Source organism: Pipra filicauda, unplaced genomic scaffold (assembly GCF_003945595.2).
Source record: "Pipra filicauda isolate LSUMZ 115617 unplaced genomic scaffold, ASM394559v2 scaffold47_size6085603_pilon, whole genome shotgun sequence".
In the NCBI taxonomy this organism is placed as follows: Eukaryota; Metazoa; Chordata; class Aves; order Passeriformes; family Pipridae; genus Pipra; species Pipra filicauda.
The window spans coordinates 4,870,593-4,891,690 of record NW_024104620.1 but is presented as its reverse complement, the minus strand read 5'-3'; the positions used below and the strand labels follow the sequence as shown (position 1 = coordinate 4,891,690).

Genomic DNA, 21,098 nt, shown 5'->3' with positions numbered 1-21,098 from the left:
GAATGTTTCCATGTCAGTAACGCTTTCTGTCAAAACATTCATTATCATTTGTAAAAGTTCTTCTACAATCAATAACGTCTGGGGTTTAGTGCAGGCAGTGAGGCAGTGCCTGGATCCTGGGGGAAACCTCAAGGAGAAAAATATTTTAAAAGCCTAAAATCCAAAGAGATAAAATATGTGGGAAAATCTACCCTGAATTTTCAAATGCACACCTCAATTAGACACAAGGAAGAAATTCCTCCCTGTGAGGGTGGGGAGGCCCTGGCACAGGGTGCCCAGAGAAGCTGTGGCTGCCCCTGGATCTCTGGAAGTGTCCAAGGCCAGGTTGGACAGGGCTTGGAGCAACCTGGGACAGTGGAAGGTGTCCCTGCCCATAGCAAGGGATGGGATAAAATGAGCTTAAACCCAAACCATTCTGGGATTCTATGATCTTATACCCTTAATTTCATCAAGCTTTAAAGCTAATAGATCATGCCTTATTATTGGGAATTGGGGGATTAGAGGAACAAGATAAAAAGGGATTTCTAAATAGGAAGTGGTTGAGTTCTTTATGGAGCTCCTGTTGCTGCCTTCCCATTCTGCTTTGAAACCACAGCTCTGCCAAAGCCATCAGGAATCAGTGCCCTCCTCTGTACCCACATTAAACTGCAGGGGATTGAAAACTCATTTAAGGAGCCTGTTGAAAGCAAAGCAGGAATGTCTGGATGAATTCAGACCAACTCGGGGTGCGCAAGGCGAGCTCATCCCCGAGGGGGAGGGGAGCCAAAATCCCCTCCCCTGCTTTAGGGCCAGGGATTGAAAAGGTTATTTTTAGCACTGTCACTCTGCACCTGCTTTCACCATCTCAGCACTGGGGTAACTGGAGCCAGGCAAAGAGAAGGGATTCTCAGCCACCTTGGGCAGTGAGGGCTCCCCCGGGAAGGGGCGAGGGCTGTGCCCCAACCCAGCCCAGCCCTGAGCACAGCCCTGCCCAACAGCACAGCACAGGCTGCCCCAGCCCTGCCAACACCACTGCTGGCAACAGGCCTGGCCAAGAAAACCCCCAAAATTGAATAAAAAGAAGGAATAACATCAGAAAACACACTCTGCTTGCAAGACAAAAAGGCCTAGAAACCAAATGTTAGGTGGCAAAAGTTTTCTCTGTGAACTAAGGACTTTTAAATCAGGATGAACAGTTCTGTAGATGTACCAGCTACTCCATAAATTAAAGCTAACCCAGAAGTTAAATGAGGCTATTTTTTCACACATAGACAGGGCCTAAAGCTCTCTCTGAGAGCACACCTTTACTAAAGGAGATAAATCACCAAACTCACTGAGACCTGCTACAATAAAACTACACTAAATCCCAGCACTTACAGTCTTCCATCCTCGGATCTCAAAGTGTTTTGCAGTGTGAGTCAGTGCCATAATCCCATTTTTCAGTTCCAGAACTGAGTCAGACAGAAAGTGATTTGCCAAGGTCGCCCAGACAATCTGCAGCTCAGAGCAGAGCTGGGAACAAAGGTTTCCCCACCACCTGCTTTCCTGTTACCAGGTTAAACTGTCTCCTGAACACTCAAGTACTTGTCCCAACCAAATTCCAACTTTCATTCCCTTCCCAGGCCCCTGAGCAGCACACATGAACTGCAAGGCCAGTAAAAATGCCAAATCCTGGCACACCCCCTTCCCTCAGACATTCCCAAAATACATTTGGTATTTTTCATGCTAATTACCTTGTCCTGTACCACACTTGTGCCATTAACATTCTGCCAGGTTTAGTCCTCTAGAAATGCCTGAGAAAAACAAGCCCTGTTATTTGTGGGAGTGAAGGCTGGAGTGAGCAGAGGTGGCCACTGGTCACACCAGGAAATCCAGCAAAGTCAGGGCAGTATTTGATAAAAATCAGGGCATTTAGGTTCACACTTTAACCTCAAATAGTGTGGGTTTTTGGGCAGAGCTTATCCTCCTACACTCCTAATCTACAAAACCCCCGTGAGTGTGGCCCAAAATTTCAGACACCCCCCCCCCCAACATATCCAACAATGAACACGGCAGGGACAGATTCTATCAAGTGTTTCCTACTCTTAAATAAAACAATATCTAAACTGACACAAATCATTGACTGCCTAGGAGAAAAAGAAAAAAGATAGAAATGTGGATGTTTAAGCCTAAATTCTTGGCTTTGCAGAATTAGGCTGAGCAAATTCATGGGCCAGAAGGCAAGTGGGAAGGGTTTGGGGGGTGGAAAAATGCCATGTCTGGGCTTTCTGCTCTCAGTGAGGTTTAAACCATCGTGCTGCTGCCCTGACTGGCATGATCTCTCTGGCACTAACATATTGCTTAATGGGAAATTAAATACACAAAACAAGGGCTTGGAAAAACATTAAAAACATCAACCACCAGTGAACAGATTTTTAATTTTGTTTGTCTGCTTCAGTGAAACAAAATATTTAGCAAGACAAAAAGGTTTGTGGATAGAATTTCGTTGAGGGGGATGTCTGCCTTTTCTATGGAAGAGTCCTGCCCCTGTGTATAAAAATTAGGGAGGCAGCAGACAGCAAAAAGGATCATAATGTGCTGTAGTGTGGATGTTTGGAGACTTACGTGTGTTTATTCATGAAAGAGCTGGAGCAGGTCAGGATTTTATCTTTCCATCACGTAATGCTGAAGGAAATAACATGAATATGATGATTTTATGGTCAGGCCTTTCATGAATCTAAACTGGAAAAACCTGTTATTGAGATCCTTTGCATTCTCAACTTCCAAGAAGACACCTGACAGCACCTCCAACCACAGTGCTTCAAAGAGCTTCATGCCTTTAAAGCAGCATTGCTCCCCCACCAGAACTCCAAAATTGCTTTGGTTCATGCATGTGCTCTAGAGTTCAAGTTTCTTCATTGCTGACTTAATTCCACTCCCAGAAACATCCTGCTTCAGACCACTGGGAGTTCTGGGGATGAACACCAAACCAAAAGCAAGAAGGAATCTCACACCATGCCTACAACTCATCTAGGGGACTCTAAAATTGATGTATCAATACCATATTACTTAAATATAACTCGATTTTCAAAAGCAACCAGTGATCTAAAGCAGCCCCTGAAAAGGAATCTGGCACTGAGGACTCCTCTGGGGAGGAATTCTCCAGAGCTCCTCCAGAAAATCAGTCTCCTTGAAGGTACTTGAGATGGAGCTCAAAGAGATTATTAGTCACTTTAAGAAATCCTGGTCTAGGTCTGTAAATTTAGATGAACTGTATCATGACAGCAATTTATCTTCCTGCCCTTTTAGAGCAGCACAGGGCATTGTGTGAGCCAAAAGGTGAAGAATGTTGGATTAAAAATAGCAGTACTCAAAACCATCTTCTGCACTGTCAGGGAATCCAATTTGGTAAAAAGTTGGTATGTGCTGAATCACATTCATAACAGAATGAGAGCACTTTGATCACACACAGGGAACACTGCAGTGGATTTCATTTACACAGAAATGGTGACTCCAAAGGAGTTCAAAATGATTGCTGAAGGGCAGCAAGCACTAGGATGACCCCTCTGTCCTGCACATCCCATTACATAAAGAAACCACAGAATAAAATGTGCTTTAGATTTGAAAAGACAGCCGAGTGGGAGCATTTGCCACAATGAATGGAGAAAACAACCTCAAACTCCAGTGAGGGCGGAGTCCGAGTGTGAAATTCTCTACAGCAGCTCAGTGATGGAAGAATTCATTATTTCTCAGCTTTCCACCTCCTTCCACACTGAAATGCTGAGCAGGAATCTCAGTACCTAAATGACACACTACATAAATTCCCCCAGCACACAGCTGGAATGTGCCTGAGTGCTGTTCACCCACGGGCTGGACACAGGAATGAGCCTCCAGAGGCCCCCAGCAGGCAGCACATCCTCTGTGCTCCCAACACAGTCCCTGCCCTGAAAAAGTCCCTGCATTTACTTTACCACAGGCATTTAACTTTGCTGAGCAGCCCTGCCTGAAGTGCAGAAGAAATCACAGACTCAGTAAGGTTGGAAATGTCCTCCAAGGTCTTGGAGTCCAACCTGTGCCCCAGCCCCAGCCTGTCCCCCAGCCCAGAGCACCGAGTGCCACGTCCAGTCCTTCCCTGGACACCTCCAGCCATGGGGACTCCAAACCTCCCTGGGCAGCCCCTGGCACAGCTTCAGGCTGTGTCTTCTCCTCCTGCCCCTCGTTCCCTGGGAGCAGAGCCAGACCCCTCCCAGCTCCCCCCTCCTGTCAGGGGGTTGCAGAGAGTGAGAAGGTCCCCCCTGAGCCTCCTTTTCTCCAGGCTGAGCCCCCCCAGCTCCCTCAGCTGGAATCAAGGAGGGCTTTGCTGGAACAGGCCCAGATATAAGATTATTCCTCTTTTTTGACTGGCTCAGGGCATTCTGAGTGGTGCAAGTCTCAGTTTTGCTGCTCACCTGCTGTCCCACAGTGCCTTGCACCACCCAGCCTGAACGCTGAGCCTGTACTTCTGAAACATGGAACATCACCCACTGAATAATCAAAGCTGTTTCTCTCAACCCTTTGGCAGTTTCTGGGAGTACTGTCATCCAAAACATGACTCAGAGACCCTGTTTGGCTTGTGAAACATAAAAGTCTTAAAAAATTAAACAGAGCGATACAAACACAAACAAAGTGCACGCTGCTGATTGCTACACCGGGCTCCACAAACCACTGCAGCTTTGAATAAATTAGGAAAATGAAGCAGCTACCTATCTCTTAAGAAAAAGCCTCCCTCCAACTTGATGCCTGCTCAAGCTTCCCTTTGAGTTTCAATTTTAACTGCTTGGTATCTGGAAAAAAAAAAAAAAAAGGCAAGCAGTATTTCAATGCTCTTTGTCCAGTGCATCCTCTACCAAAAGCATCTCTAAAGACTTGCTAAGAGAAGTAAAGGTGCAGGATCAGCACAATGAGAATGGAAAGCAATGAAGTGTGAGTGGGAAGCAGCAGCACAGAGAGGGGACTCTGGCAGCAAGGCTTCCTCTGAGCTAAGGAAGAGGATTAAGAGTAGTTGGTGGCTGGAGACTGTGATCCAGAGGCAGAACAGGACTCCAGGATCTCCTGCTCCTCTGTTCTGTCAGGAATCCTGTGCTAGACATTGGATTCTTTACACCCATTCCCACTCTAACCATCTACTTGCATTTACACCTCTGGGTGGGGACTGATGGGCACAAAGCAGCATCAACTTCTGCTCCAGTCAGTGTTACCTTGGTATTCATTTCACTCAAAAAACACCTCTAAGACATTACTTAAATTGCAAAGAAAAATCCCAAAAAAAGCTTTGGAAATGACAGTAACTCCTTCATACATATAAGATCCCTCCTTAATAACAATAATTTTTCACTCTCACTTGGTGTGCACAATGGACCATTAACTGTACACTTTATATATCATGCCTTTCTTAGTGTTTTATTTGCATCTTGCTCCGAAATAAGATTTATTTTCCTCACCATCCCACTCTTTCAAAAAATATTGGAAGGTCCTACACATCCCCTCTTCCATCAGAGAGCTGCTATTCTTCACCAGTTTAATTAAACAGATGTGGAATTTCACCTCTCTCTCATCATTCACTTACCACACAAGCTCAGATCCAAACTAGCATGCACTTGTTGCTCAAAAACTGTTCTTTAGCTCCTTTTCATCATGGACAGAGGCACAACATCATGTGACTCACACAGATCTCACACTGGGTAAATCAAAGCCAGAATTAGTATGGAAAGTCTTCTAAGTTCTCTTTTTAAGGTCATTCATGAGCTGTGTGTCTGCCTCAGGTTTGTTGTTGCAATTCAGCTTCTCGGCTGAACTTGACTCCAGTAAAAGCTGGAATTGGACAATAATTTTGGAAATGAAGTCACAAACCACTGCAAATGGAGCAAGTGCCATTCCTACTTGCATTTGGAATGGAACATTTAGACATCAGACTCAAGAAAATCATCAGGAACTACAGCAGGATTTCAAATAACAGCCTTGCAATACAAACTGCTGACAGAGCAGAGACCAGAATCAGCCCAGGCTAAAGCACCTCGGGCAGCTCCCAGAGCCAGGAGCTGGCCCAGCAGGGTCTGGCTGCATCACCTGCCCTGGAACAGCCAGCACTGAGCCCAGCTCACACAGTCCCGGCCACAAGCTGGTTTTAACACCTTCCAACAAACTGGCTAGAGGAAAATAAAAAGGTAAAGACAACATGTCAGCTCTCCCCTCTCCACATCGCCTCCTGCACCGCTGTTTGCATTACACTGACACTCATTTGATCTCTCCCAGCGTGTCAGTTGCTCTCTGTAAACAGGACAAGTTTAATTGTTTTCATTGCCTGTTTGGATGTGTTTCAAGACGTGTCAGCACTTTGTGGGCAACATCACAGCTTTATTGTTGCTTCAGATCATAAAGAGGCGGCTATAAAAGCCAGGGAAATTCAATTATGCAGATGAGATGCAACAGTAACTATGAAAGCTGGATGTTTGTATCTGCCACGAGTCACCTATTTAGGAATGAACCCCCCTGAGGATCCACTCTGATTTTGGAGCTGAGATCCCCTCACTGGTGAACTGGTGGGTGCAAATGAGGGTGAACATCTGTGTGGCACGTCCTTGGTACACAACAGGACTTAATATCACAGCAAAGACAATGGCAACAGCATTTCTGCCAGAATACCAAGGAATGAGGCTGCTTTATTTATGATCAGTTCACTGCTATTCACAGCCAATAAATCCTTACAAGGTGACTGAAATACTGAGACTGCAAAGACCAAACACCAACTGGCATCTCATTTGTCAGCAACAGAAGATGTGAAACAGCTACTAAAGTTTATCTCCTGCCCTCAGTAATCTCAAAACTAGCAGGGGTTTTAAACTTTTTTTGTGCCTCTTAATTCTTATAAAATATCCAAATACAAATATGGGTATGCAAAAGCACGTTTTCACTTGGGTAAACTGAGTAAAATCTAGTCAAGACTAAAAAAGCTTCACTGTAGCTTCCTACCATTGATGGAACTGCTGCTGTAGACTAAGGATTCAACTGTTCCCTCCTGGTGCAACTCCTGAACCGCAGTGTGAGTGCAAAACCCCACATCCAAAATCCATGGAAAACTTTGTTACAGAGAGAACATGTTCAAGGAATGACACAGCACATGAGAAAATAAACTGGGAGCTCTTACCAGAGAATCTTAAACAGAAGCATTAATTTGAATAGACAGCTCCATAAAATACTACTGGACTAGGAGTGACCATGTGCAGGAATTGGCTGCTGTTACACTCTCAGGCTTATCCATGTCACATTATTCCATCCCACACCACTGTGGGACACAGATACTTCCAGCTCCACTGCAGGAGGCAGAACATTTATCTTGATGGTGGAATAAAACATTCCAAAATTCTCAGAGCCAAAGTCTTTATACGTAATTTTTTTATTAAACTGTTTCACAAGTTTAAAGCATATAAAAATAGAACACTGTAGTATCAGAAAAACACTATAATATCCGAAGTTGAAATGGTGCGTGCAATTTTTATTTAAATACTTTGAATTTATTAACTGTGTCCACAATTAAAAAGCAAAATCCTAAGGCTAAGTCAGAAGTGGCAAATTGGTATAAATTCATTTCAGTGAACTGGGGCACAGCCAACTGAAGGATGCAAGAACACTTAATTCCTCCTAGATGTACATCGTTTCATTTTCCTGCTTTCCACACAAAAGGCGAGTTTCCCACGAGTTTTTAAAAAGTTTCCTTTATTGGTTATAGAAAATGTGCCATGATGGTTCCATCTAGTTGGTCATTAAGTGTTTGCAACACCACAGACTTGGAACTACAGCTGGAATTTACAGCATGGACGGATGGAGGAGGAAAATCCCTCTGCAGCTGCTTACCTGCATTACAGCCCCTTCAGCAAGGCTACAGTGTTCAAAAGCAAGGACAACCCCACTTTTATGTCAAATTGTAATTTTAATGTTTTCATTAGAATAGTCTTTATATCACTCTCCAATAGAAGAAACAATATAACTAACAGCAAACTTTAATACAGGAACATGCTCCAAGATTAACAACCCAAAATGAAAACAAAATGAAATTAATGTAAAATGCAAATCACATATAGTACAATTGAAGTGTCCAAAACAATTTAAATAATTTTAAATATTTTATTTTTTTTTAAACCTGCTACAAATGCTTTATACAATATTTCAACATAAAGTCCCCATAACAGAAATGTAACAAAATGGGAATGATAGTGAAAGTGAAAGTTAAAGTGGCACAAATTCACCAAACAAGTATTAAACTACAAATTTTTTAAGAGGTAGATTACTTTTTAAGTCAAGAACAAAAATATAAGGGGTGGCTGTATAAAGAAACTAAGTCACTTTCCATCCATTCCGTCATTAATCTTGAAAGCTCTAGGAACACGTGACAAATGGCATTTCCAGAAAAAGCTGTTCTGAACAATAGACCGATCTGTTGTCTTAAATCATTAGAGGTGTACGACCTTTTAGAGTAATTATAGATTTAACTTGCAAAATATGCAGGTCTGCAGCCCTGCTCTGGCCTTCTGATCCATAAAAAGATACACTGCATCCATGAAATATCTGCTGTTTAGAAACTCACTGTTGCTATATAAAGTTTTATTGGCATGTGTAAATACGAACTTGGAAAATTCATAAAACACCCAATTGAGGCTTTTTTTTCCCCATTGTATGCAGGACATGGAAAAGAGTCAGGAAGCGAGGAGAAGGTGGGAAGAAAAGGGATTTCTGCCGTGCTGGGTTGGCCTCTACTGATTCATTTAGACAAAAGGCTTTAAGAGACTTAATACATGACAAAAATACTTTTGAGTGCAGCAATTGTTGTCCCTGAATCTACACTGAGTTATGGACACACTGCAGGAACCTGCTTTGCCAAGCAGCCAATGAACTCCACGAAGGTTTGGACCAAAGCAGGAGCTGAGCAAACACCAGAGCAGAGGCTTGGTTTAGTTAATCCCACTATTTCTCTTGATGATTTCCCGTGGGGTTTAATTGCTTTAAGTAGCATCCTCCTCTTTAATCTGAATCATCCTGTGCGTGGCAGGCACGAAATAAGGAAATCTAGGCCTGACACTGAGCGTTAGCAAGAAGCCTGCAGGGAATTTTGTGATTGTGAGTCAGCTCCTGAGGGTTTCACAAGCTTGCATTTCCCATCCCTTGGCGTAGTGCTTATCCTAAGAGGAGCAACAGCTCTACCATGGCAGTAAGGGACTTTTGTTTGTTTGGTTTGTTTTTTACAGGAGAGTCCTAGAAAATAAAAATAAACAAAAACAAAAACTGAAGGTAAACGACAAAACAATTTGTGAACGGAGTGTGTTTACACAGAAAAACTGAAAGGTGAAAAACAAATAAGTATTACATGAAGGAAGTCTTGGAAAAATACTGAGATTTCCTGGGGAAAAAAAAAACAAACCCAACAGTGCCTGCATAGAGAAGAATCAAAGTTAAGCTGTGCTGACATTAGTGTGTGAAGGCAAAAAAATTCTTCATATTTGATATAAAAAGGTTAATAGACAATCTAAATTTATGAAAGTTATTTCAGAAACAAAAATAATTTCCTAGTGAAACTGCTCACTACACTGACCAAGACTGCAAAGTGATGGTATTTGAGCCAGCCAAGGAAATCTTACCCCTGGTCAATGGATATTTCCCCCCAGATCTTACAGAACAATTCCCATATGCACTGATTTCCAAGTACCTCGTTATTTTGCCTGAGGTCAAATGATTCATTTGGATGGAAAGATGTGTCATTTTGGCTTCTTATTCTGATCTGTTCTGGCATCATTTAAATACAGTTTCACACATAACACTGAGAGAGCAGCTGATGAGAATTAACAGGAAGATGTTTATGTCCCAAGAGAACAGGCCTGGGAGACATTTCTTGTTCCTAAAAGGCATTTTTTACACCCTTAGTCTCCAAATTCCAATAAGATATTTTTCCTTCAACACATCCTAATTTGGGTATGGACTATTTTAAGTTAAATTCCCCTCTAGCCCTTGGGAATAATTCTGCTATAGGGAATCTTTACTTTACAAAGTATTTCCTCACAATTTCCACCTCGGAGCCTCCACCATAAGACACACAAGCTGTGAACAGTTTGGATTTTGACACTCAACAGATCCTGCTCAGGGACACTTGTTCTGACAGAGGCTGCCAGTTCCTCCCCCTCCTCCACTTAGGCATGACTTTGATAAATCATCCCCCCCTCACCCCTCAATCTGGTGTTAATCACAGCCAGCGCTGCAATCACCAACCCCAAAATTACCCGGGAGCTTTGGGAAAGTTCCTCGGCAAATCAGACACCTGTTCCCCAGAATAACAGGGCAGGAGCAAAGTAACAGAGGTTATAAACACTGTGCAAAATATACTAGTGATTGCAGAGACTACATGAAGACGTGAGTCGGGACTCAGGCACGTAGATTAAGATTTTATTTATTTATTGAAGTATTACCCTTTCTTGTGATTAAAATGCTTCTTCTCAAAAAGAAATAGAACTTTAATTATAAAATTTTATAGTGAAACATAAAAGCATGATAATTCTAACAAATTTACATGTTCATGTAAATTTTCTTACATGTCTATTTCCCTTATATTAAGTATTTAATGATCTGACTCAATCCGTATGCACATACATTTTTGAAGTATTTGGTCATGGTTTGTTTCTTTTATATATATACTTATATATATATATGCAGAGAATGCTTTTTATTACAAACCAAAGCAAGTTACTTGAGTGAGTAAAAAATGCAGTCACGATTTTTAGCCATAAATAAATCTAGAATGGTGCTGGGCCACCTTAGATACCAAATACAAGGTCAGCGTCTCCAATAACATTGAGTTTAAGGACAAAGTTTATTTGCACTCAAGTATTGACATCTTTTTTTTTTTTTTTTCCAGAGCTTTCAATTCAGTTTATAATTAAAGACATTCTCTATACAAACCGTGTATTATTTCATGACAACATGACAAAATGCATCAAGTATGTACATCAGACCTCGGCATCAGTGAGCTGCTCAACCACGGTTCAGGAAATGCAACTTTGCTTTGTTTGTTGTGTTTTTTTTTTTTATTTAAGCATGAGAAACTCCAAAAGGGAAAAAAAAAAAAAAAAAAAAGAAAAAAAAAGACCAAGAAAACTGGCAAACCAGCAAGCAACGTGTTCCTGGGTTGTTTCAACTTCAAATGAAACGCTTACCTGAAATCTTTTAGCTCTTGCTTTGTACTGCTTTCATCTCTTTTGTTTTCTGCTGCCTCTGCGTTTGCTGCCTGCTGCAGGCTCCGCGTGATGGGTCCCCCAATCCTCTCTCTAGACTTTACACTGAACCTGTCTGCCTTTTTCTTACTTGCCACAGCAGATTTACTTGGCAGAACAGCTTTATTATTCCTTTGTATTCTGACGTGCAGTTTCCGGGACGCTTTGCTGGACATTCCAGAGGAACTGTTCTTAGTGACCACCTTAGTTTTTTTCCCATCCACGTGGGACATTTTAGATACTCTTACAGGACTAGAGTTCCTCAGGGACGAAGACGAATTTGGCTTTTTAGAGCGCATGGAAGGTACAAATTTCACGCTCTGTTTGGCCTTGAAGGAGGCCGAGGGGAGCTGGAGCTGGGCCGGCCCCGAGGTCCGTGCTCGGGTCTTGCCCAGGTGGGTCTGAGTGCTCTGCATCTTGATCTCCGCGTCCGCCGTTCGCCTCCGCTGGTTGCCGCCCTTGTCACTGCTCGCGGGCGAGGAACTCGCACTTTTTTTGGAAGAATTCTTTTTAGAGGAGGGAGAGATGGGTTTTTTGGGACAGCTGTACGAGGCGTGCTTGTTCAAACTCCCGATGTAGGTGAACTCCCTGTTGCAGTAGGGGCAGATGTGAGAGTCCGACTCGGATGGATTATTTTTCAACTCCGCCTTCTGCTGGGCAGATTTCTTTTTCTGCAGGATAGCTTTCTGGACAAGCTGGTTTTTCTTTTTCAATGCACTTATTTTTAGTTTATTGGAGGACATTTTGCTAATCTCAACATTGAAATTGAGTCTTTTAGGCTGACCCATTCGTCTGAAGGCGTTCTTCCCAGGCCCAGCTATAACCACCATGCCGTTCTTAGGCTGCACTGTCTGTTTGAGGGGCACTGGATTTTTTTTAGGTGTGTATCTCTTTTTATCACTGGCAGAGGCACAGGCCAGTATGTGTTTGTGTAACTCGGGCATGTTATCGACACTTTTCCCACATTTTGTGCATCGAATGGCAGTAGTAAAAGTCTGAGGAATATTGTGGGTAGTGAAGTTTGTGGCAGTAACTCCGATACCCATAGGATTGCGATGGTGATATTGGAAGGGAGGTGGTTTAAAGCTCGGGTAGTGTTGATTGAGGCCCATACGAACATCTGGATCTTTAGATTTCACGCCAGAAGCCATTATTTTTATAGTAGTATAAAGCTCTTCAGAGGAATCATTTAGATCTTCATCTTCCTCCTCTTTGGAAGGTTCCAAGGAATCTTCTTGCAGGCTCTGCATGTGCTCCGCGTTGGCCTTACTGGGATCAGTAAAATTCTGGGGTCTCAAAGTCCCACTTTCAAACTCGTGATGTGTGCACTCCTTGTCTGGATGGAGATCCCGCTGATGCTGTTGCAAATTGCACAAAAAAGCAAATTCCTTTTTACAGACGGAGCAAACAAAGATATTGCCCACTCCGTGGAGCAGAAAGCGATGTTCCGACAAGTCTGTTTTATCCCTAAAAAGCTGTACACAGAATTCACATTTGAAGGGCCATTCTTCAGCATGAACAGATAAATGCTTCGTTAGGTCTTTAATGGAAAGAAAAGGGGATTCGCAGACATTGCACACAAAGCTCTTACTGAACGTTTCCTGCACGACTCCCGAGTCACTGGAAGTGTGGGGATCTTCTCTTGCTTTCTGCTGCTCGTTTTCAGCTTCTTCCTGTTTTATTATTGGGAGAGAACTTTCAAGATTATCAGCAGAGGAAACAACAGAAGAAACTACTGAAAGAGGAGGCGGAGATGGAGATGATGAAGACGAGGAGGAGGAGAAAGAGGAGGAAGAGGAGGAGGAAGACGAGGAAGAGAGTGTAGGAGGGCCAGGTGAGGCAGCAGAAATAAGAGGTTCGACAGAAGGAACAGGGGATGGAGAAGGAGAAACTGTAGGTGAAAGAACTGGTAGTGGGGACTGGGTAGTAGTGTTGGAGAGTGGTGATGGACAGGAGGAGGTGTTAGTGGCACTGGCAGACACATCTGGAATGGGTAAGGGCATGGTTGGGAGCAGGGGAGGAGGCGATGTAGCGACTGTTAACACGGGCGGGCAGGGCGGCGGGGAGGGGGGGTTGGTGGGGGTTAGCAAGGGGGGCAGCTGGCACACAGGGGGTACAGCGGGTGCCTGTGGCACAGGGGAAGCGGAGGAATTGAGGGGCTGAGCGTCAGTGGAAGACGATGCCGAGAGCCCGGGATCCCCGTCGGGCTCTGCCTGAGGCTCCGGGGCTTTGCCGGGGCTGGCGCTGCCGTTCCCCCCCAGCGCGCCCTCCGGGGCCGCGTCCGTCCCGTTGTACTCGTTCAGCAGCACCTTCTGTAACATGCACGTGGTTGGCTTCTTCTTTTTAACGCCACTACACGTTGGCTGGATGGAATTTTCTTTGCACTCCCTGACTTCTGCATCGCTGCAGGGCTTCTTATGCACGCTCAGGTCTAAAACGGACTCCCAGGGAACCTGAGTCTTACTTTTGACGTCAGACCTTTGTTTCACACCACTGGATAAATCCAGCGGCTGCTGGTTGCACACGTTGCCAAATGTTGGAGCTGCTGTCCAGTCTTTTGATATTTTGTATTCTTCATAGCAATGAGGGCTCAAAGTCTCTTTGTCCTCCCTTCCAGTCAAGCTCCAAGCAGGCGAGCTGCTGTGGCTTTCTAACTTTGGCATTTTTGAGCTCCGAATGCTATCGTTCCACACAGCTTTTCCCTCACCTGATTTGACAAAGTCTCGAAGCACTGGACTGTGCTGTGGAGAACTGGGAGGAGAGCTGGTCCTTCTTTTAAATCTGCTGGATACCGGAGGCAAAATAGGTGATGATGTAACAGAAGGTCCTAGTTTCGGGATTTCACTTGATGGAGTTATCTTCTTATTGTCCTGTGTCTGAAGAAGCTGCTTTAATTTTGATGACAAATAAACCCCTTTTTCTTTATGAAAAGATAAGCTTTCTGTTGAAATGCTAAGAGGAAGATTTAAAGAACTTGTAGGAGTTATAGGTTCTGGGTCTATTTCAGTTTTTATTTTTGGTACAAGAGGAGGGCTGGCAGTTCTTCTCTTTTTGGATTCATTGCTCCCACTGCTAGAGGGTTCCTTAGGAGGTTCACTCACATGTGTTTGTGTAACCTTTATATTTGAGGAAATTTCCACCGTGACCGGACTGATGATGCAATTCAGCCCATACAGGTCTGCAGAGTTGGACTCCATCTGAATCACATCACAATTGCTCGTGCTGCTGTTGGACTGGATTTTCCCATCAATGTAATAATTTAAATTCTCAGAGATATTGCTGGAAATATCCATAATATAGACATCATCTACTTCCCCTTCCTCCTCGATCTCCGTGCTGGCTATGTACACGCTCTGCACTGATGGGGCCGGCTCTGTGGGAAGCGGTGGCTCTTCGGTGAAGAATCCTTTTCTCCTGACCCCTTTGGGAATAAGATGCCTCTCGTGAACCCTGCGCTGGTGCCTCCTCATGTTGGTGTGAGTTCCAAACACCTTTTTGCAGTATTTGCACGGGTGCAATTCTTTGGGCTCCTTGTTCTCCTCAGCAAACGCGGAGTTGGACATTTCTTGGGAAGCTTTCTCAGAATCCAAGGCAACGGAGTCTTGCACAAGACCGGGAACGTTCAGGTCGTCTTTAAGACCATCATCCACAATTACCTGGTTATCAGCAACGTTATCCAGGTGTTGTGATGACGTCAGGGTTAGGAAGGGTTTCCGTCTGGGCCCGGCCTCGTGGCGTCGCTCGTGCCTTCGCCGGTTAATCTGGGTCCCGAAGGCCTTCCCGCAGTAGCGGCACTTGAAGGCGTGGTTGAGGGTGGATATGTGGATGTGCATGTGGCGCTCGAGCCCTTGCTTTGTTGTGAACTTCCTCTCACAATGCTGACAGGGAAACATGAAAGTTTCCTGAACGTCACCGTTGGATTCACCTCTTGCTTTCGGGATTTTCACCACGAGCTTCTTCTTTGGAGAGTTTTCTGGCGATTCCTCCGACGTACTCTTTTGTTCTTCCAGGGAGTCTAACTTTTCTTCGCACATCAAAGGCATTTCAGCATTTTCTTTAGGCATATTGGTATCTTCCATCTCCTCCTCATCTTCCTCTTCTTCATCCTCCTCCTCTTCATCGTCATCCAAATCATCTGATGCACAGTTTATTGCCTCTCCTTGCTTGTCTTCAGTTACCACCTGTGGTTCGTTGGTCGGACTGGGGATCATCAGCTTTGGAAGCACATCCTGATTTACCATTTCCTGAATCACAGCTGTTTGTTCCAGGGACAGCACAGCAGAAGCAGAAGGCGTTTCATCTTCCTCTTTATGACCTGAAACACGAGAAAAGCAGGAGATATTTTTACCAAACTCTTCAGAGTGTGCTACACCTTGCTTCTCCCTCTTCCGAAATCACAACAGTGGTGCATGTGTTGGGCAAGCAGAAGGGACCACAGAGTGAAGGCATGGAAGAGCTACGGGTCAAAAGAATTAATATTGGGTTTTTTCCCCTTGACACTGTTAACTAGCAATAAATAATGACTGTGTAACTAAGCTCCAAAGACAATATTTTAGAATAAGAACTCTGCTCTTCTGTTCTAAGGAGTTCAGGTTTATGCCTAAATTTTGCAGTTCAATAGTTTTTCCTGTGGCCAGATTTGTACATCTGTGACGTGCTTCTAATACCCCAGTTCCTAACTAAGAATAAACATGTTCACTTTGCTACACTAACATAACCTGCTAATGTACTAAACATGACAAAAAGTGTTCTTTGATTCAAAATGATAGTTAGAAGCAAAAAGATAAGATACTTGAGAACTTACCCTCTTTAGAATCCTTCATATCTGCAGAAGTAGAATCCAAATCAGTCTTTTTCTGTTTTGTATCTGCTGCCTTCTTTCCCTTGTTTTTACCTTCCTGAGTCTTCTTCTTTCCTAGGGAGGAAAAATCCCAACACTTATTATTCCTGTTCAGTAACTCTTATTTGTCATACTTGAGTTAAACCCCCAGCTTTGGAATGTAACCCACTTCTGTAGAGACCCTGCTTTCCTGAGGAATACAAATGACAGATGAGCAGAACAGACAGCACTGAGGCAAAGCAGCCTCTGGAGCCCAGAAGAAATCATAATTAAAGATAACAATGAGTTTCTAAAAACCTCAGACTCCAAAATACTTTCCACACTTTCAAAGCAAGAACAAACTACAGGAGAAATGTCCCGTCCAGGGTTAACCAGCTCACATCATGAAGTTACCCAAGACCTTATTATGGCCATTAAATTCCTGTATCTCACAGAAATATATGGAAAATAGAAAATTTCTTCATATACTATTACTCCTTAATGTTAATTGGAAACCTGATGAAACAGAAACCCAGAGAAGTTACTGTAGCTCTATAAACCTTCTGAATAATAAAAGCAACAAAGCAATAACAGCTGAGAAGACTAAAAGCACCATGAGCTTGACCAACAAGGCAAAGGCAGTAAAACCAAATTAGATGGAACCAGGTAACAGCAAAATATAAAGGTATTTTGTTGTGTCCACTGACACAAACAAGTTTGCTAACACTTTCTGTTAGCAAAGTGAAGCAGCAAGTATTAGTTGCAGAGGATAATGAACACAAAAGGGCATTATGCAAAGAGCTGACCAGTGGTGCAAGATGTAAACACACTGAAAACTTCATTTTCCACTGCACTACAAAGTACTGCTGATTTTTTCCATTGATTTTACAGATTCAGCCCTATAATATACAGAAGTTTTGATAAGGAGTGTGTAATAACAAGTAACACTGTCTTCCAGTTGAATTCACTGCACAGCCCACACTCTCCACACAGAAGACATAAAATTGTGTCTCCTCTGAAACTTCCCATTTCCACACACCAGCTCCTGGGAAGGAGACCTTTCCAGAAACAGCAATCCAGATTCCTCCTTTGCCCCCTCCAACACACAAAAAGCTATTTTATAACACGCTGCCCCTTCCCTCTGATCCCAAGTGTCCATCACAGCCCTAAACCCATTTCCTATTTAGGAGCACATTCTTCCAAGTCACAGTCCTGTCAACAAGTTCCTCTTTTTTACCCCTCAAATATTTTTCACATCTTGAGCCAAGAAACTGAAATGCCTTTTAAAAAACACGTTCCTCTATTCAAACAGAGAAGTCCCAAGTACACTCCCCAAGACAGCAGCTCAGAGACAGGAAACACTTGTTTTGATTTGAACATTCTATCTAAATAATTATCTGTATTTCTGCTCAAGGAGCTCAGATTTCACAGGCCACCTCCAAATTCCAGTGTTTCAGTTTCATGTAGGTAACAAACCTTTTTGTATTTTCTTAGTCCAATTTAACAGTTTTTAGTCTCATAAACTGACAACAGTCACTCAGGATGAATTTCTGTCACCTTTGGAACACACACAGGCATCCTCCCCAAGGTGAACTAACAGTTATCCCTGAATATCCTCAAATATTGGAACAATACCCGTGTCTAACCTGCTACAACGAATTATTTGGACAATGCAATATTTAACTTTGATTTTATATCAAACACCTACAACTTCCAGAAGATTTAGCACATATTTGAGTGTTCACACAGGCACAAGGAGTTCAAGTGCATCTTTACCTGACAGGCTACTGAATGTCCCATTTGAACATAAAAAATAATTATCAGCACCTCTAATGGTCATAATTAGAACCAGTAGTACCGTGATCTGAGTATAAAGGATTTCAAATAAGCTTCCAGAAATATCTGCCAAGTCACCTGCAATCTCTCTGGGAATGTACAGTAACACAAGCAAACGGTTTCATCTCTAGGGAAAGGTGTAAATGTAAGATTACAAAACATTCCTGGGGAATCAAACACGCATCACAACACACCTTAGGAGTGATATAACAAACCCCATTTCATTGCTAGAACCCCAAGAGCTGTCAACCTTTTTGCAGGCCACTTATCATCTGAAGACCAACATCAATATCTTGACTTAAATGACAAACTTCTCAGTTTGTCTCTGTCTCTACAGGTGAGATTGGACACGAGGAGGCAAAGATTGGTGCACAGGCCCCTCTCAGCTGCCAACCCTGGCCACGCTTAGAGACACTATTTTACACATGGTGCAGCATATGATGGCATCACAGATGAAGTGACTGGACAACTCACCTAATTCCACAGCAGCACTGAATTTCAGCATAACAACAGGTTCCTGTCAAAGTCTTCAAACCAACACCAAATTAATTCTTCCTTTTAACAACATTGGAAATATCTTTCAAGTGTGAGGTAAAGCATGTAGAGGGAACAACAGAAAAGCCAAGTGCTAAAGCCTGCACAAGTGTTTCAAAGTGTCATCCATTTACAGAATACACAGTTCATAGCACCCCAAATCCAATTATAATCTGGGAAATCACTACAATAGCAGGATCTGCACACAAAAATCGAGTTACTCATGTCACACACTGATGGAAAGAAGATCATTTGCAAGCTCTGCTGCCACACTGCTAAAAAGAGATGCAACCTGTTCTGTGATATGAGTTCTTGGCCTTTAAGCATCAATGCATTTGAAAAGAAGATCCACTGAGCACTAAACCTGCCCTTGCTCTGAACAGTGAGAGCCAAACTGCTTTGTGTGTACAGCATTTCAGCTGTGTCACACCAACTGCTGACACACAGCAGCCAGAGACACCAACCCATTGGTGATGTTTTCCTTTAAGATTTAGTTTGTTCTAGGTAGGAGGTTTCTTTCAAGTATGGCAATGACTGTCCCAGATGCATCATTTCATGGCCCTGAACGTTCAAAAGTAGGTGCCCAGGAAAAGAATCTAAGAATAAAGTTAATAGTAAAGAGATAGTTCACTGATATGCTCTCCCAGCTTTCAGTACCTGGAGTTCAGGAACGTCTGAAGATATTTAACACCTGTTGAGACCTTCCCCCATAAATTCTCAAAGTGCTTTTTAACTCATGTAAACCTGAAAGATTTGCATCGTTTTCTTCCTGCAGATTTTCCATGAAAACTTCAACCTACTATTCTGATAGCAGTGAGTAGCCCAAGGTCTGTCCCTGAGTTTAGTCACAGTTTCAGAGGAACCAACAGAAACCTTGAGGAGATGGGAAATGCCTCAGAAGACAGAACCTGGTGGAAGCCTGAGTATAAGCACACACGTGCACTTACCATCAGGTTCCTGAAGGGTCCTACATGGCTGCCAAGGCCAGCTGGATCCTCCACTTGGTCTAAACAAGAAAGATACAGGAATGAAACACAGGGAAAGTGAAATGGAAACAATGCCAAAAGAATAAATGAAGGGCAGAACTTAATATGTGTGTATGGGCATTAGAAGAATTGGGAAAGAAAGATGGAAAGGAAAAGGAATGAAAGAACCAGATGGAAAGTAGGTTCTTGTCTACAGTGAGGAAGATCAAAAGAGGATTGCACCAACTTGTCTTGCAACTTTAAATAGGGTTCTTTTTTCTCCCCTTTCCTTCACGCATGTTGTAAGATAGGTCAGCATGAGCATTATCTGCCTTTCCACCTTCACAACACCTGTGTAACACTGGCAGTGGAATGAGATCTCCTGGGCCTGTTGCAATGTCCAGATGATCACTACTCCCACTAACTTTGGAGAGTTCAGATGACAACAGAGCAACAACATAAGAGAGAAACAATCTTTATTTGCCCATATTTTATTTTCTTGGTAAAACCAAGACACCTCTTAACAACCTACAGTTACCTGTGCTCAGATTTTTCTGTTAAGCCAAGTACTGATGAAACAGTTAAACCACTGAGTTATTTCTGGTGGGTTGGGATGAGCACACTCAGATGCCAGGAGGGAAGATGTTAAACACAGTCTTTCCATATACTTGGAGCTGAACTCTATAATTAAACATTGCCCAATTGCACAAGATGCTATTATCTTTAATAACCTTTAAGTGCAGCACCAAACATGTTCCCAGTTAAGATCATGAAGTAAGAAGGACACTCACAACTGAGCTCAAACGCTGCTTCCACCACTTACAAGGAATACAGGAGGGGGACATTTGCCTCCCCATAAACCTTGGGTTAATGAGGGAAAAGAATAATTGATATGAGTTGAAATTACTGGTGTTTCTTTGAGATCTGCAGCCAACAAATAACTGCAGCCCAGTCCCACCCCCAGCCCATACCCCACCTGTGCTGTGCCACAGGTACCGGCCCAAATCTCACATGTCCTGGAAAACGGGAGAAGCTCCCTCAGAGACCCTCTGAAAAGTGTTCTTAGAGCACAGATGAGGGGGCACTTTGAGAGGATATGGCTGAAGGGGAGAGAGAAACTGCCATGTTATACTCTGACAACACCCCACAGCTTCATGATGAGAATTACAGTGTAATAATATAAATTCACTACTTAAATCCCTTTGGAACTGGTTCAGATTAAAGTTTGCATCAATCCCATGCAGTAGCTGCTACTATTACTTTTTTCAACTATTACTTTTTTCCCCTCATATTAAAAAAAAAAAAAAAAAAAGGCAGTACTTAGGCACTAAAGAGAATGAAATAAAGTGTATAATCAAGCTAAAAAACAAATCCCTTCAGAAAATTCAGCAGAAAACAACTGCACGATCATTTCCATACTCTTCTGATTAATGAATTCTAACATACTGATGCAACTTGAATTTTAATTTGAGAAACAGCTTGCTGTGCCCCAGAATTCATCTGTTCCTGTATCCAGAATCCTGGTAGGTGTCATGTTTTTTGAAATAGATTCCTTAAGCCTTCAGGCATCGGTAAAAATCTGCCTTAGTTGTTTGTTCTGCAGACAGGCTCTAACACATGAATGCCTTTCTCACACAGGAAGCTATACCTAAAACAACAGCATAAATCGCTCCAGAAAATTAAATCAAAGTTGTG

The 21,098-nt window shown here is 43.0% G+C and overlaps 1 protein-coding gene across 2 annotated transcripts in view; it reads right to left on the bottom strand.

Annotated features, from left to right (window-relative positions):
• Nucleotides 1-21,098, bottom strand: part of PRDM2 (PR/SET domain 2) — a 64,240-nt gene that overhangs the window by 5,956 nt on the left and 37,186 nt on the right. The window contains exons 7-9 of one of the 2 annotated variants that reach the window (XM_027736345.2): nucleotides 16,054-16,164; nucleotides 11,193-15,564; nucleotides 7,373-9,243 (exon numbers count right to left, since the gene is read on the bottom strand). In XM_027736345.2, coding sequence (XP_027592146.2) covers nucleotides 9,231-9,243; nucleotides 11,193-15,564; nucleotides 16,054-16,164 — 4,496 coding nt within the window. In that variant the 3' untranslated portion in view covers nucleotides 7,373-9,230. Of the gene's footprint in view, nucleotides 1-7,372; nucleotides 9,244-11,192; nucleotides 15,565-16,053; nucleotides 16,165-21,098 lie in introns of those variants that run through there. The other variant, XM_027736347.2, reaches the window with a different exon arrangement.